The 19,092-nt window shown below is 34.4% G+C and overlaps 2 protein-coding genes across 3 annotated transcripts in view; one reads left to right on the top strand and one right to left on the bottom strand.

Annotated features, from left to right (window-relative positions):
• The window catches only part of LOC149780353 (uncharacterized), an 83,736-nt gene extending 80,600 nt beyond the window's left edge, over positions 1–3,136 (top strand). Inside the window, exon 17 of the mRNA XM_089937247.1 lies at positions 2,026–3,136. Within this exon, the coding sequence (XP_089793373.1) occupies positions 2,026–2,395 (370 nt within the window). The 3' untranslated portion in view covers positions 2,396–3,136. The remainder of the gene's footprint in view (positions 1–2,025) is intronic.
• A 144-nt stretch (positions 3,137–3,280) lies between these two features.
• The window catches only part of LOC149780352 (uncharacterized), a 130,776-nt gene continuing 114,964 nt past the window's right edge, over positions 3,281–19,092 (bottom strand). For both annotated transcript variants that reach the window (XM_089937246.1, XM_089937245.1), the window contains exon 5: positions 3,281–8,341. In XM_089937246.1, coding sequence (XP_089793372.1) covers positions 8,119–8,341 — 223 coding nt within the window. In that variant the 3' untranslated portion in view covers positions 3,281–8,118. The remainder of the gene's footprint in view (positions 8,342–19,092) is intronic.

Raw genomic sequence — 19,092 nt, 5'->3', positions numbered from 1 at the left:
GCACGAGTCGTTGACTTATCTTAACAAAACAATAGGAGCCAGTCCTCTGGCATTTTGTTCTGGCCGTTCTTCGTTACGAGGTTTTTTAAAGTTTTTTCCAATCATGCCGGATAGACAGGATAAACGTTGGACGAAAACTCAAAATTGTTGATGCATCAAGATCTAGTTAAGTCAGCAGCGACACCGTTTGCGTCTACCGGTAGAAGCACGTTGACTGATACAAGTGTGAATTCATGTGTGGGATAACCAAACGCTCAAAATTTGGTAGGCATTAAACGCGACCATGAAAACGTAGGGTAGCACAAGGCCCTGTCGACGAAAACAGCGTTATCTCAGATGTAATCAGTATTCCAAAAACCGTCATGGCTATAATGACCGTATATTCGCTAGACGTCCTTGAGAGAACTTTTCGGAGTTTACTTCCAGTTAGTTTACTTCCTGCATTACATTAGAGAATGTATATTTCTGTAAATCAGTTTGTGAAAAGATCTTTAATCTCATCGTACCCCAACACGTATTTGCTTGCCATCGTTGATATTTTGTTGCGAAATTCTTATTTGCAGTTAAGCACAAATTGATTAAAAGCGCCCATAATCTAGCTAATGCTAAATAAACAAACGGATACTGGATTGTTTTTAAGAATATCGGTGATTGCATAATAATCAATACACGAATAAAAACTAATCATGCATCGGAGGGGAAACTGTAATCGTCGTGCTAGATGAATTTGATGACACTACTGTGTCTGTATAGTCGGGTATAACAAAATACTTCTCCGATTAACGTCGTGATGATCATTGGAAAATTTCAACGATCGTTGCTGAGATTAAGGCCATGTTCGCCCACACGCTCCTCCAGCCTAGTGACCTTTGCATGTTTATCTTCGCTTAAACGAGAGTAGATTGCTGCGCCAATAACACACGTAAAGAAATGTATCTATACGATAAACATTGATAATACTACATAGCGATTTTGGTTAGTTGATCAGGTAAATTCCATATAATACTGTGGTGATTGCATATGAACTGTTGTCGATACCCGTCAACGACCCAGCTTGTAACAGCTACGTCACCGTAACAGCATACATATTACGTTTGCTTTCGCCCCGTTTTTTGATACCCCTTAGTCATCGATGCCCCGTTGGTCGTTGATGATTCTGATAAATTTAATCCTAATAGAAAATCTACTGCCAGAGCATTACAGCTCGATAATATCACGACCTAGTATGTCGTTCATGAGAGTATCGAGGATTTGACTTGACCCCTGCCGTTTTAATTACAATGTCGAGTACATGTAGGAAGCAACATCATCTTAAAACTTATCTTCTGCTTCAAGTTAACATTGATGCAACTATGGAAATTATTTTGGTCGTGCGTGTGTCAAGACCATTCACAGGTGTTGGAAGATTAGTGGTCCTTTGTTTGACAAATCGCTGCGAGTTTTTATCAAATTTAAATGGTAAATCTTTTATTGATGACCAAGGTTTGCACTTAGGTCAACTAGATATAGATTAAAGGTGGCCTGCTAGGTATTATTCCATTAGATCTCATACACTAGTTTTGTGCCCAACGAGCACGAATCACATGTTTTCATATGGTATATATATATATATATATATATATATATATATATATATATATATATAAGGTAATGTTTAGATTTAATTTCAAATTAATTTTCATGTTTAGAATCAGGTGGGGTGTACCCACACAATGTCTCATTTTCTATGCTTGATTGGCTGTGTGCTAGCAACCTTGGATGGGTTATATTGGAAATATTTTATTTCCTGGTCGCAGTTCAGTGTTTTATACCTGGATGTATTACTGTCTATAAGCAGTTTACCAGGAAAAATAGCTTTTGTCCATATGATCTGTCCTTTGGCCTCTTGAAACAGAAAAATCACGTTTTTTGATTTGTTTCTCTTGCTGTTACTGTTCTGTTCTGGGCGTTCTTTTGCTACAATGGAAAGATAAGCTCGCAAAATATATGCTGGTGCAGTGTTATATTTGTCATTTAAACTTTTAGGGCTGAAATAACGGCAATATTTGGAGAAGAGGGCAAGTGGATAACTATGTCTAACAGAAGAGTCCTGAACATACACCACGGTTCATCTGTTTCGTTGATCGTATCGGGAGTACAACACGAGATTGTGAAATTCAATTTTCTACAGGGGACAAGTTTGAAGTCAGCTAACTGTACATTTCCATTTAACGGAACTCTCGTGATGGATCTAAACAAAGGAATATGTGAAATTCCTCCTGAGACAACATCACCACCAAGAACAACAGCAACATCTAGTCTCTCGCCCGGCAGAAACAAGCAAACTGAGTTGAATCCCAGTATGGTCATGGTAGCTATGTTGTTCTTATTAACAAATCAAAGTATCTTCAGATGAAACTTGACTATACCAACTGGCCAGTATAATCTTTGACCCTAAAACTTAGCACAAGAAATTATATTCAGTTTCAGATATATCTACTGAGTCAGTGATTATTAATAAGAACATATACGTTCGTTTTCAATCAGATCTTAAGATCCTCGAAATCCGATCAGGACACGAGTTTTCGATTAATTATTTTTTAATTTTTACTAATACTATGACGTTGCATTACCAATTAATGCACATGCCAATTATTGCACTTGTTAATTATCACTAATGGCAAATAATTGCCCATGCCAGTTATTGCTCATGTTACTTATTACTCATGACAAATATTTGATCATTCCAGTTATTACTCGTGTATATTATTAGTGATGGGCGAATGTTCCATGAACAGATTTCTCTGGCGACAATCTGATAAAATATCTGTACATGCGCTATGTATTTTATTGTACCTATATCAAGTTCTCAAAATTGGGTATATTATTGGCCTATTTGGCTGCCACACCATTAAATGAAGGTTACTTGTCCGTATTCATGTATGGCTTATTGTTTATGTGCTCCTTTACAATCTCACTAACATTCGCTTTGATATGTATTTCTTAGCATCTAATCTAAATATCATCTTCATTTTCTTCTGCTTTGTCGTAGATGGTATGGTCTTCTTGAACACGTGATAATTTCTCTGGATCGTCCAATTTTTCCATATGGACTGTATTTACCCGCATAACAATTAAATAAACTATTTTACCTTTATTGTCTTTTTTAAGTCTTGATAGTTTAAGATGCAACTATTTAATTTTGTTTCAGATTTGTTGTCACATAATAAGATAGTATCATACGTGAGTATGAAAGTTACAGCCTCGTTACGGATATTAAAAACAAGAGGAAACTGTAGGCTTGAAAAATAAACCTTTATTACGACAAATGAGCAATACATGCACGTCTTTAGAACAGATCATCATGTTCATGTAACAGATCATCATGTTCATGTAACAGATCATCGTGTTCATGTAACATATTACAATTTTGAAGCTGTCTGCTGGGCGAGATTTACTTATGATACACTATATCAAATTTATATTGGAATTACATATATAACTCTCATTCCACATATAAGGTAATATTGCAAAATGTATTTTGACTAAATGGACAACGCATACATTTGAATACATTCTAACAAAGTTATTCGATATTCGCTATCAAAATTGGTTTTTAGCTGTATATAAATATTGACTAATTTATCAACCCCAGCCATTTTCCAACATAATGCCGTAACACAGATTATCTAATGACTTTAAAACGCTTGCTTGTTTAAAATTAAAAACGCATAATTCCGTATTCGAATGTATTTATTTTTTTTAAAAGCCAATAAATCCAGAAAAATTGAGCACAAACAAGATTCAGTTAATACATTTAAAAAAACAACAGTTATTGAAGTTATGGATGGATCTGTCGTTAACATTTTTACTTCTAATTAAAGTAAATAATACAGTTATGCATTTTCCCATACTGCCATAATTAAAATTAATATTAGTGACAATATTGAAACCAGAATGTCTCATTTAGTTTTCAGCATTTAGCACCTAAGCACTGTTCATGTCAATGAAGCTGCTAATAAAATTATATTATAGCAATATCCACTTCATACAGATATTTTTTGCAAGAGTAGAGAAAGGAGCTACTGCTTAGATTCCTAGTATTCACTTTAGGTGGGAAGGCTGCGCAGGCAAACGGAACGTAGTTTAATTTTTTGATGATGGATAGAACACACAATCACTACGTAATACAAAATTAATTGAATAATAAAAATCCTTGTACGATGTTTAGTTTGAAGATTGTCAAATATTCTGTCAAAACCATAAGGTGGTATGTTAGCTATACAGGATATATTAGGTCATAAACTAGAATTATGTCATATTTTAACCGTTTAAGCCATAAGCTTAGGGCCGCAGGAGAGCATTTTCGATGACCTAAGGGCCGCACCACCTTTGTTATCTCCCATGACAACTTGTGGCACCAATCAATTTTTGGCCACATGATACTGCTTGGCTGGCCACATGCATCCCGAGGATAGCGTGTTTGAGACCCCTGTCCTATGTCTTTAGGCATTATGATTTAAATATAATGTTTATTGATTTTCTGCTCGAAATATGGATTAATTAACTGTCATAACGCTTTTCATTTGTTATTATGAAGTGTTTCAGTATGTTATGAATTAGAAAATATTCTATTGATTTCCTTTAAATATTTCCAATTAGGTTTATATTTTGTTGATTTTCTTTCAGTGTACTATGAATTAGGTAAACAATTTATTGATTTATGTTTAGTATTACGACCTAAGTAACAACTGTACTGATTTTCTTTTAGTATTATGAATGTGATAACAACTCGATAAAGTGTGCTCTACATTACTTATATTTCACGTTGAAATTTTTAGTTCCTTCTCGTGAGCACATTATTTCAAAATATGACTCCAGCTCTCAAAAGATGATTTAACATTTTCAGTCAAACGTTAATTTTCATTAGTGCGCACACTATTTCGATGCGTATTCACCTTAGCGCACAAAGAGTTTTGTAATGTTATTTCAGATCTCTTGCGGCCAGACATGCATGAGTCGCAAAGTACGAGTTTATCAAACATGTTTGCAAAGCACGTTTTGTAATCTTTATCTATCGCGACTTAATGTCATCATGACTAATGACCGAAATCTTATTTGGGGTTCTTGCGATAAGTAGTTTACAGTACTGTGTCATTTGCGCGAAATAAGTAGAAAGGGAACAACACAGGATTTCACCAAAATGATGGACATTTCCTTTTGTGCTCATCGTGTAACGAAATCATTAGAAAAATACGAGTCCAACTTGTTATACTTAACGCTTTGAATCATGGGACTAAATAAAGGCGCTACGATTGTACAAAGAGCAGCCAAGCACTTACTCACTACACATATAAACAATCACGTACCATGTGCTGTGTGCCATGTACAGCAAAACGTTGACCCAAGATGCAAAAAGCAAATAGTAAGATTGATTTCACATACTTTAATTTCAGCCACAATGATAACAACATAAAAGTTTTACTTATACACAAAACGTACACAACCCCCATTGCTAGAATGAACGGGTTGTTCATTCCATTGTATATTTCTATAACATGTAATCTACCTTTTGAATTGATAAAGTAAATTTTAGTCATACTAAACGATTTATCTTTAAAGTTGTTTTTAAGGTATATTCAATATTCATGCTAGAAATACCTCAGGTACTAACCCACTTTTCATGGTATGCTGGAAACGGGAAACTACATTCATTGCATACTGAATCAGAAATGTATAAGCTGTATGTATGTAACATGCGCAGTTGTGTTAATTTCTGCTGAATAATTTTATTCATTAATCATATAATGAAAATTTTGTGTTGTAGAATGATGATTATGGACCTAACACTGCTATCATTGCTATGCAATATAGAAATTGATAACATTTGAACAATGTTAATAATCTAGTACAATACTCCTTTCCATGATCTGCTACATCATAAATGCTGTATATGTACAAAATAAATAAATACAAAATTTATATTTCGATGAAAAACATAAAAGCTGACACTTTTCAACAACTAAATGTAATATTTTTTAAAACCGATAGTTGGTAAGGTTTATTCATATTTGTCATCATCACCTTAAAGTACATTTGTATTCATTTGCGAAAAACAGAAGCCATTTTTTAGTTTTATCTTTGCAACAAAAAATACAATAGTCAGAGGAGTACACTTAATGATCTATGTTATGACTAGATAGTATAATTTTACAAGATTCTGTCAAATAGTTTTTTAAATAATGTACTTTTTCAATTCAATATACAATATTGTATCATACAGTCATTAAATCATATGATATAACTGTACAATAGCTGTACAACAGTATAAGAAATTGTTTCCAAACAATTCGATATAATTGTACAACAATTCCATTGTACAAGAGTCTTTCATACGCTTGTTATATATATATATATATATATATATATATATATATATATATATATATATATATATATATATATATATATATATATATATATATATATATAATTGTAAAGCTACGTGTAAATCAAGACAGAAAATTCAAAAATGTTGTCTTTTTGGGTTGAAAAGAGAAAAGTGTGCAAATTGCTCCTTGATGAATATTAAACCATTTATGTTTTTACTCAGCTAAATTAACGAAACCCTAATAGTGGGTGGAAAGGTAGGTGAAATATGAATTTTATTTAGCTGTCACGTGCTAGTATTAATTAACCTTTACATTACCGAGATTGATTGTCAGTGTTATTAAGTTATTTATCGAAGTATACTCTTTAGAATAACCAAGTGTTTATTTCGAGAGTATGTTCTATATAAAGATACGTTTAGTTCAATAATACGAGATAACATTTATATGAAAATATCAATGAAAGACTAAAAATCATATTATTCGCTTTTAACGACAACGGTCAAATATTATTGTCATTACTTTCTGATTAGTTTTCATGACATTTTGAAATTTTAAAACAATGTCAAGCATAATTCCATAAAGGTATTCTTGGAAAATAAGGATTGGAGTATGTACTGTGCGTCTGACTTTATCAAAGAGTTTCCTACAATAAAAAATCGCAGACAATTCAGATAAAGTTTGGAAGCTTGGAAACACAGCAATAGACTATCAAACAAATTCCGATTTGACTCACTAGAGTAAATACAGGATTCGTATGTGCTGTTTACAACACAAACAAATGTTGTTTTTGAGACAATATAGCTTGCAAGTTATTTAACGAATTCCCAAGTTCAAGTTACATACATCCAGCTGTCGCGCAGATATTGCCTATTGACCACTCCAATGAAACTTTGCACACCTCAAGTTTGTTCTGCGTTCTCATTACAAAATAATATTTAGGGTGCAAGCTTGCAGGACTAACAAGCAACATAGGTAACTAAAGGTCAGTCACTTTCTCAAATATTTTTAAGACATGTACAAATTCAAACATGCTATAACGTACTCACTCTCTAAAAAAATTTTTGCGAATATTTCGTCATGAACCAAGTATTGCACTTCAAACATATGGTAACAGTTTTTAAAGCAAATATTTAATTTTAAGACTATGAGGTTCTGTTAAACAAGCTTGCCTATATAAGTAGTTGGAGAATAGTCAATTTACAATGGTCAAATGAATGTAATGCATATTTAGTAGGTGTGCTTATATTGTGGCTGGGGATTTGTCAATTGTTTTGCACGTGCCAGATGAATCAAATGCAGATTTAATATACTTGTTTATATTGGAGCTGGGGATTCGTCTGTTTGTATAGGTCAAACTAATGTAAAGTATATTTAGTAGGTGTGCTTATATTGGACTTCAGGATGATCAATTTGCATAGTTAAATTGAATTAATGAATTTATAGTAGGAGTGCTTATATATGGAATTGGGTATTCGTCATATTTTTTATATTGGAGTTGGGGATTGGCTAGTTTATATAGGTCAATTATATTTGAAACATAATTTGTACCCGTGCATGTATTCGAGTTAGGTATTTAAACAAGAATGTAAGGAATATAATGTTAAGCCAAAATATGGAATTAAGATAAAAAATATAAGGTCAATAATAATGATTTATCCCTAACAGGAATACCATCAAATAATCCTCAATGTGCTTATGTCTTGACGTGTTATCACACTCCAGTAGCAGCAAAATCGAAGATGTGCCATTAGTTCTGACACATGCCGGCTTGACGATTGCAATATGGAAATTGGGCACAACAGTCACGGGTGGTCGTGCAAGGATGACCATACCAACAATCGATGCAGATCTTAGCCGACTTGTCACACTTGTTATACCTTCTGCAACATTCACTGTCAGAACTGCAGCTCTTTCTTAGGCATTCAGTATCAGGCAGATTCAACCAGGGTTGTTGGTAGTTAGTATAGTAGCTAAAAATATGAAATAAAAAAGTAGTCAATATTTTGTCGTTTTCATCATAAATGTCCATCATTACCATTTATATTTAAGTAGAAGTCTGGTCCAACTACAAACGCCATAGGCCCAGATTTGGTTTTTGATCATATAGTGGTACATCAGGGTTTATGCTGTGTGGTCTACTGTTTAGTCCTTAAAAAAAAACCCACCTGGAATGATCTAGAGATGAGATGGCAGACCTGGGTCTGTACATTGTGCAGTGGCACCCGACTTACGAAGTGGTACACACGAGACTTCTAGGAAACATCATTACATACTTACTTTAGGACACTAGGATGTATTTTTTATTTATCTAAGCCTGTTCTCCAGTATTAGTCTATGCAATATGATGATTCGTCATATCTGTCATGACTATATTTGCCTAAACCCGATGCCTAATATTAGTGTTTGCACATAATTTAAGTCGTAAGATCTGTCATGACATTATTTATTTAAGCCCGCTCTTCAGTATTAGTCTATGTCTTTAAGATGACAAATCATATCTGTCATGACTATTTGTTTGCCTAAGCCCGTTCTCCTATATTTTTATATGCACATAAGATGACTCATTGTAGAAATTCTTAGTTTATGCATATATAAGATGACTCGTCAGACAATTTATTGGGATTAGAACAACGCGGACACTGATAAGATTCTGATTTTAGCTACTATCTGTAACAATGTTACATGACGCATGTTATGTAATATAATTTATAAACTAGTTTCATGTATTGTGCTAAGTTTAATAAGTTAAATCCCATAACAACTTTTGCTATTTCAATCCTATCATAACGATAACTGAGCAAAGTTTAATTCCTTTAAATGTAAGTACCTGCATAACACATATTTTGGAATCAGGACTGTAGTATTCAGTGGCAGGTTGATGAAATCACATGACCTTATGCGTGTTATATCTTCATCGTGGTGGGAACACAAACTGTCCAACAAGCACAGACAGTCATCGGTTCCGTGGGCTGGATGTGCTTCATACTCACAAACTACGTATTGTATTTGAGTATAAATAACAACAGTGGCAATATCATGGCACATTTATCAGCATAACTTCGATAATCAAGGTATATGCACGACAAAAGTGAATTAAGGTATCCCAAATATATATTTCAATCCAAGTTGGAGAACAATACATTTTGTATACTGTAAGAATTTGAAAGAAATATATGCCAGTACTATCATTTTAACTATTAAAAATGCGGCTATATGTTACTATCATGCTATGCCAATGTTTCCAACAATAAATAATAAACATAGTCTTAACCGGACTAAGCGAATTCTCACATGTAGCATGTGTAACATCGCAGCTATGATCACATGGAGCATATAATGTATGGTTTCGGTGTCATTACTATCATAACATGTATACATTTTGGTGTCATTACCATCATAGCATTATCAGATTGTTGTCGCCATTACGATTATGTCATGTATAAGATTGGTGTCATTACCATCATACATGTATACAATCGTTGCCATTACCATCATACATGTATACAAGCGTTGCCATTACCATCATACATGTATACAATCGTTGCCATTACCATCATACGTGTATACAATCGTTGCCATTACCATCATACATGTATACAAGCGTTGCCCTTACCATCATACATGTATACAATCGTTGCCATTACCATCATACATGTATACAATCGTTGCCATTACCATCATACGTGTATATAATCGTTGCCATTACCATCATACATGTATACAATCGTTGCCATTACCATCATACGTGTATACAATCGTTGCCATTACCATCATACATGTATACAAGCGTTGCCCTTACCATCATACATGTATACAATCGTTGCCATTACCATCATACATGTATACAATCGTTGCCATTACCATCATACGTGTATATAATCGTTGCCATTACCATCATACATGCATACAATCGTTGTCATTACCATCATACATGTATACAAGCGTTGCCATTACCTGCGCTGCTGTTGAGCATTTAGAGAAGCACCAACAGTGGTGCGACGACTAACTTCCATTTCCTTTGCATATATTAAATAACGGCATAAAAGAACATTGTATTGCTCTGGACTGTGTCAATATAGGTGATATATTACACTTTGGACGGGATCAAAATGTGATCACTGTTGGTACTGTAACAGACATCAGGACACACAAAGTGTCAGATTATTGATTTCAAACATCGTTATGAAATTCGGACTTTGCATGTGAAGCCCGCGAGCAAATGATGCATAAAGAGTGTAGCCTTGGCTCCTGGGTCAGGTGCGAAGTACCATAGCCCAGAATTAATTGTCTTAACTTTAAATGTGATTCGCAGAAATATGGAGCAAATCCATTTTTGTAGGATTTGTTTGAAAAGGATAAACCATTGAACAACACAGTGAACGCAGAATATATAGGACTCCGACCATGACCGAAGGTCAAACTGTCAGGCTCACGTACGTTAGAGCGAACTGATTTATATTCATGTAGATTCAATGAAAGCGTAACTATAAATAGATTACCAGGTTTAACAAAAGAATATAAAGAAAAATAACTTAAATAAGAAACTTCACGCAGACATTTATGATTTTGGCCTTGACCACAGGGACTTTGAGGACGTCATCATGCTTGTCGTGGAATTAAGCATCGTCCATTTATAATTGCTACTGCCAGTTATGAAGCGAATATATGAACGGTTTACGGAAACTGGAAAATGAAACAAAAACCGAATTTGCCAAAATGAAAAGCAGATTTTATATGACTGTTACTCAGACCAATCTAACAAGGAAGTGCGTCATATTATGCAGTGTCCATGCGATACATTATTCATGCTAAAGTGATGAAATTAGTCAGGGGTTCAGGAAATATATGCAACTGAACAATTTAAACCGACATCTTAACAAAATTGACGCTGCCGCCACCTCCACGGTCATGAGAGTGGTATAATCCACAAAAATATCTCCAATATCGCAGAACAAATTTATTTACATATTTTAAATATTGAATATAAACCTGAAATTACAAGTTTTAATCATTCAACAGAGATAATTAGAGCAGTGCTAAATGAACAAGGAATGACCTAAGTTTCGCATGCCGATCGATTCCTAAATTTTTGTTTGGCTAGATTATCTGTATCATGTAAAAATCTCTCAAACATTGCAAAGTCAAGTCTAAAAAGAGTTCATATAAACACAGATAGTATTTATAGAAAACAAAATTTCAAAGCAGCACGCCGGGACTAAGTATTTGGGATTGTATTTAAGAGTCTACCCGAGGAAGATATAATTCAATATACATTTTAGTCAATAATGCGTTTGAAAGAATTAAAGTAACCAATAATATATCTGCTGTTACTTAAATGCACTATAAAACGCACCATACATTTCATGGACTTTTCTTTACTGTTTTCAGTTACCGACAAACAACATTATTGATGATATTTTTATTAAAAGTATAGTTCAATTGCCCAAACATTATAGATAACTAACCAATTAAAGGCAACAAAACTAAAATGCACTAAATTCAAAGAATGGTTGAGTGAACAATCTATCTAAGCAGTTAAAAAGTAGCGAGAGAAACTTCTTCATAAATAAAAGTCCATTATAGCTACATCGGTTATCAGCGTCAGGAATAATTGTTTGTCATGCAATCATTTGAAAACAATATACAAATTAATTATAAAGTGATGAATATTTTGTTACAAATACATTGGGTCTTACAAAATATAAAAACAAAGAGGGGCTTGACCTGCATAATGACCTTTGAGGAAATTTTAAAGGCTGAAGTCCGTGACAAATATAGCCGGATGAGGAAACTGAGTTCTGCAACCGGAACTTCAAGTAATGTCAGGAATAAACCCGTTTTAACTTCTTAACTAAAGCAAAACCTTTTTGTAATAGAGAGGTTAGAGAAAGGTCTATAGGCTGTTTTAAACTTTTGCACATACAACAGTGAAAAATAGACTGAAGATATGAAAGGAAAGGAAATGCAAAATATGCATGAAATGCGCAGTTGGTACCAACAACAATTTATACATGCCACTGACAGAATTAGAACCAAATCAAAACTAGTAAGATGGCCAACATACAATGCTATGTTTGTAGACCCCAAGAAAACGGTGGAGCCTTGTCACTCAGATTTCCTTGAGCTTCACTCGAGAACCACTGTGAAAGTATTTTAAAACTGCATCTCTAAATGTACAGTCTCGAATTATAATTTGATTATGATGATTGTGATCTGGTCATCCGAAGGAAAGAACCTTACATTTTCCTTCGAACACATTTAATAATATAAATTGGAATCTGCAACTTAATCAAACTCAAGCATCGGTTATACTTAAGAAGATAAAGTATTATCACCAGAAATAAATATTTACATATAAGACATTTTGTATTGTTAGATTATGAAAACAAGGAAAAAACAAACAAAAGATAAGACGAATAAAGCAAACAAACGAACATAAATTTAATCGATAATGTTACAGAAGAACAAACTGTACAACAATATGTTCGGAATCTGCTAATGTAATAGCTATTTACACGTCATTTCAAAATATGAAACGGGAAACGATATAGCAAACAAATCAATGACATAGACTGTGATGTTTGTGCTGTAGATGTATTTTGTTTTACCGAGTGATAAGGTTGCCACAGTGGGTAGTATATCAGAATAAAAACAGAAACGCACAGATGTCCCAACATATATACAAACTTCAAAAAAAAAACTACGATTGATATCGATGTTAAAAATAATGGAATTGAAAAGACCTATAAGCAATCAGGATCATTGCTAAAAGAAATTCGTCAGAACAAAGTATCTGAAATGTTTAATTAAGACAATGGTATTTCTCCTGCCATAAAGACGTCGCCTGTGCATAGCAAGATGTTACAGTTGTCATGGATACCTTAGACACATTAATATAAGATTAAATATGCCTAGTTGTGTCAAGCTCGTCTGAAAAATCTTTTTGCGGGATTGATTTGATTTTCAAGTTTCTCATTTACGTATACCACAAGATTATTTTCGCTACAGTCGAAGTCGTCAATGGTAGGTGCTTCGTATGTGATGAAAAAGAAACCAACATGGATTGTATGGCAACTAAACGACGTTTTGCTTCTTGCGAACGCTTCTGTAAAGTCTTTGAGAATATGAAAACACGGTTTATCATCAGCCGACGGCGCTATCACATACACAATATCCCATGCCAACCATAGTAAAATGATATTCAGCAACGGCTGATTTTATCTTGATCTAGCAGGGGCAAATGATTAGCAAACAAACTGAGGCTGTAGTTCAATCGCGTGTTTGGATGGCTTAGGTGCTGTTTGTGCAAAGACGTCAATGACGGGGAATCTTTGATTTTTCTAAATGCGGACTAATCAAATCTGTATATTTGCTGTCTCGTGATGTTATTGCTGCATAAATCCAGCTTGAGTTCGGAACAAGGCTGGAAGATCTGTAATCAAAGGAACTTGTGTTTGCAGTGAAGGAAACAAGTTCGCGATGGTCAATAACTATGATTTCAGTTCCAGTCGTGGACTGTTTAATCATTTTCACTGGCTTCGGCAATAATAAGAATGCTAGGAACACCATGAATTAAAGAACCTGGTGAAAAACGTACACCTGGATACAAGTATTGTAGTCGCAGACAGAGACAGATATTCGACTTGATTCTAATAACCAACCGATGCCTGCTGAGGAACCCGTTGCTGCCGCGTGTTACCGATATGACCTTGTTTATGAAGCATCATATTATATCCGAGCACGTCAACATGCCAATTTGGATCTCATCCATAATTTAAATACGATCGAGGCACGAAGTGCTGAAGAACTAATGGCAAAATGGATCATCGAAGGAGGTTTGAAGGCCAAGCGTGCATTCGGTTGTGAATACGCCTCTTGTGGAGTACACTTAAGTAAATTATATTGATACAAAAAAGGAAACAACAAACTAGGTATTATCTGAAATATACTTTAGTCCGCGTGTGTGTTAGAGTGGCGAAGCCGTGTGGAAAGTTTAGCAAGAGCGGCAAATGTTACTCATGGAGTGGCTCGTGAATGGTCGGCAAAATAGGAGTTATAGCGAATTTACACAGTGCCAAGAGAAATGTAAACTGTACGGTTTGATGTCCAAACACCCAATGACGTTCATAATGCTAATCTTTTGTTTCTTCCAGATGATCGTTTACATTGAAAACTATACAATTACGCCTAAAACATTGTCGATGTTGAAAGCAGATACAGGGAAGATGAAACGTTGATTTTAAAAGTGTGCGTAAGTGTCGCGAATGCATTTGAAAACATTAATGCACGCGTCCTATTACCAAAAGCACGATTACAAGTTGATTCCAGTCAAGGATTTCTCGTATATAATGCGGCGATGCTGACAAAACATCAAGGACGAGTTCATGTTGGAAAGGTTTGCATACATGGTGACCAAGCTTTTGAGAAACCGTACACTAGAAGAGAGATTATTCAGACATTAGTACGCAGATGAATTGTTAATTCGTTCTCGGAACACTGGCACTGACAGGGGCTGCTTAACCCAAGAGCGATTTCAAAAATATTTATAGCATGACTTCCATTAGTCATAGCAGCAATGAATAATGAAGTCCTACCTGAAAACAATTTTGTTCGGTAATTGCATGCATGTGAAGAGTTGGAAGAGGGAGGGAGACATTGTCGTGCTATTGATATGATATGGACATGTATTTACTATCTATGAATGATTGACACTCCAATACAACCAACACGTTACCGTTTGAGTCCTACTAATCAAAGAGCAGCAGACCTGCGGCAATTGTGCGAGAGTAAATGCATATTGTTTTGCGAAGTGCCACCAAGATATATTTTAACATGTTCACGTATCAATCCAAAGTTGATTTATAATTGCCTGGTGACCAAACGGGTAAACGTTGATTAAGTCGGCGAGTATCAGCGAGTATCAGTCACTTGGTATCGAAATGGGACACACTTGCCTGTCACGTGTCAGAATTCCCAACGCGATTGAAGACATTCCAAGTACATTTCATGCCGTAGATATATTTTATACAATGACTCTGGACGACCTTTCACTGTTTTAATATTTTATCGGATCGAGCATCAATCGCATTCATCCTCCAACTTACCTTCAAGCTTTTCATTGGAATTGCTAAACAACGGATTGTGGATAATCGCTCTGTCGAATTCATTTAAGATTATGCTTGATCAAATATCCACATATAGATCGTCACTGATGATGTGTATGCGTAAATAGGTTTCGGTGTAGAGAAGTTTGACCCGCTTGAGGTATAACGGTTTCTTTTTTCGTAAAATAAATCGTACATGTATAATGTTGGCAAGTCAAATACTGTTGAGCCATCATACACTTCTTTTGGGAGCTTCAGTTTCGATTTTTCACTGTCAATGACATCAAGTCCAATTCGATAATCTTCCAGGATTTGAATGCCGACTGAGTGGTACGCCTTCGAAGCTTACCTTTTTATGTACCCCTAAGAGGGTCGACTCCAATTCGTCCCATGTAAATTTTCGCGTAAATTTACCATAGTCTTACCTAGCATAGCATTTTTCGTGAGTGTAAATAAACGATTCTCATTATTGACATTTGTTCTCAGATCAGTATTCCTTTGTATATCCGACGCCATCCAAATACTATAGACCACTGTTACATCCATTCCCGACTATAAAGATCTCGCAAAGTTTGCAAAGTATATGTATATGTATATATACTTATTTGTTTGTTAGTTTATAATTTTTTTTACTTCTATTACATGCCAGTGTTATGTAACTTTGTTTGCTGGATTTGATATTGTCTAGAGTATAGTTCAGTACTGAATTATTTTTCATTTATTTTTGACGTAAAGAGCTAATAATAGATACGTTGTATCTAATGTTTGCCTAGTTCCTGTCCTTGTTTCAAAATCAGTGGCAGTTTTGGTTAACGACCTTATTATCTCAGAGTAAGAATTGTTACGTTACGCCAAGGTCGTACCTGGATTAAGTGAAATTTTTCATTTAAGAAACTTCCATTTCTTTTGGAAGGTTGAAGTTTTCACCCACATCCGGGAATCTGCTTTGCGTCTTAAGTTACCCTTATGCCTAATGTTTTGTAAAAATGTAGTCAGTGGGTTTTAAACTTTAGACACATTACGTTATGTTGCTGTGACCAGTTTGAGATTTTATTTTTTTCAAATTATTGGTTTTCAAGTGATTATTATCCCTGGAAATACTAATGCTCTATATGAATTATTGGACAAGGATATTTATCGAAATTTATTCAGAATTCAAAAATTGGAATAATATTTTTTGTGATTACAAGAGACCGTTGGCCATGCAGCCAATTCGCTGACTATTAATGACATCATCTTCTCCCATTTTGGATTTATTTGGGATTGAAATAATTATTAACTGAGGAAAGCCTAAACATTAAAAAAGTGATATCACTTCATAGAGAAGTGATCTGGTAAAGGTTAGGGTTAGAGGTAGGGCTAACTTAACCTAACCCTTAGCTTCATGGTATATAGTTTGGTTGCAAATACCATGGGACTGAAACAAATGAACACAAAAACGATATTACATGCCTAATGATTATATAGTAAATAGGTAAAGAATGAAGTTCTGAAAAATGATGAGGAAACCTTGGTTCTACAAGCACAAAGTTATAGATTTCTGGAAAATGACCCGTTGAATGAATCTAAACTTACCCATGCAAAAAAGTAAAATATAAGAGAGAATAATTAAAGATATACAGATTGTTTTAAAATGTTGCTAAAGCAGCAGAGAAAAATATATTGAAGAAATGGTCGAAAAAAAACAAAGTATGCAAGACATGTATATCTGGTACAATCAACATGATAAAAACGGAAGTACCGTGGTGGAGGAAGTGGAAAGATGAGTGGAAAAAAATTAATAAAAAATGCATATGGATGCGAGAAAGAATAAACATATGCCCGTTGTATCTGCACAAGTAAACGCAATCTAATATTTGATTATCTCACGTATGTTAGTGCGTCAATTTATAGACGAATTACATGGACATGGACATCGTCTGTTGATATAGATGCAATACAAGAACATGTAAATATTGTATAGACAAAAATACAATATATGAACAACGGCATCATATACAGACATGGGTATACAAATTAACATGAATATAATAAATAAACTAATATATACAACAAATTGACATGGACATCGTGCATAGACAAAGTGTATTTGTGATTTAGAATTTACAATTGTGGTTATGTCGCTACGTTGTCTGTAGTGTAGCAGTTTATAGTCTAGCAGTTTATAGTCATGTCTAGTATTTGAGTATCATGTAGCATGATGTCCCACCCAGTCACATTATCCTGACACTTGGCCGATAAGTCCTAACACTAACCTCTTAATGTTGAGCCCCAAGCGAGGAAGCTGCTAGTACCATTTTTGCAAGTCTTTCATGTGACTCGACCTGGTATCGAACACACGATCACCTGCAAGCGAGGCGGATACTCTTACCACTTAGGACACAGGAGCGGTCCTATAGACATTGATACCTTACATGGACATGGACATAGAGACAATATATGATCACTGGCATCAGTTAAAGACATATGCACAATACATGATTATGGACATCTTGAGTAGATATAACATGAATATGGACATCATGCATAAATCTGTAAGCAATACATGAACATGGACATCACGCATAAAGCTAGATACAATACATAAACATGGACATCTTGTGTAGACATATATATATATATATATATATTTATATATATATATATATATATATATATATATATATATATATATATATATATATATATATATATATATATATATATATAACACATGAATATTGACATCATGCATAAATCTGTATACAATACATGAACATGGGCATCATGTGTAGACATGGATAATTCATGAATATGGACATTATAAAGCTAGATACAATACATGAGCATGACATCTTGTGTAGACATATATATAACACATGAATATTGACATCATGCATAAACCTGTATACAATACATGAACATGGACATCATGTGTGTAGACATGGATGATGCATTAATATGGATTCTCGTCAGGAATGCATCAAACTTGATTTTGGACAAGGTCTGCTAGAAAATACAATTTTACATAACCTATACCGTCTAAAAGAATATATATGTGTGTGTGTGTGTGTGTGTGTGTGTGCGAGCTTGTGCATGTGCAATAATGCTTTCCTTTAGCTATTAGTCAAATGCACATGTGATAAATATTACATACGATGATGCCTTATAAATGACACAACAAATACATGAAAAATATATTTGTATACACGAGAAAGTGCATATGCTATTAAGTTGACCCTTCCCTTGATAAGCTTGATATCAATATTATATTAGAGCAACATCAAAATTTCACATGAATGATCTCTGAAGATTGTTTTTCATCTCGCCAATGAAAGTAGGCGATTTTGAGATCACTAAATACAATAACCAGAGAAGGATCTAAACTAATATACACTTCAATATCTTGCAAAACCATAGGAACGCCAAAGATTCCTTCTCGATTGTGAAATAATTTATTTAGTGCTTGTTCAATTTCTTACAAAATTGGCATACTGGATGATCGAAATCATTTTCGTGTTCTTGAATCCATAATCCAACGACGGAAACACCACTTGCATCAACAAGCATGGTTAATGATTGACTGCAATTTGGAGTCAAAGGGACAGACGCACTCGAAAGGTTGACTTTTAACCATT

The sequence above is a fragment of the Sinohyriopsis cumingii genome, chromosome 16, assembly GCF_028554795.1.
Source record: "Sinohyriopsis cumingii isolate HCF-2022 chromosome 16, ASM2855479v2, whole genome shotgun sequence".
Lineage (NCBI taxonomy): Eukaryota > Metazoa > Mollusca > Bivalvia > Unionida > Unionidae > Sinohyriopsis > Sinohyriopsis cumingii.
Note: the sequence above shows the minus strand (reverse complement) of the source record. Positions and strands in the feature narration are given on the sequence as shown.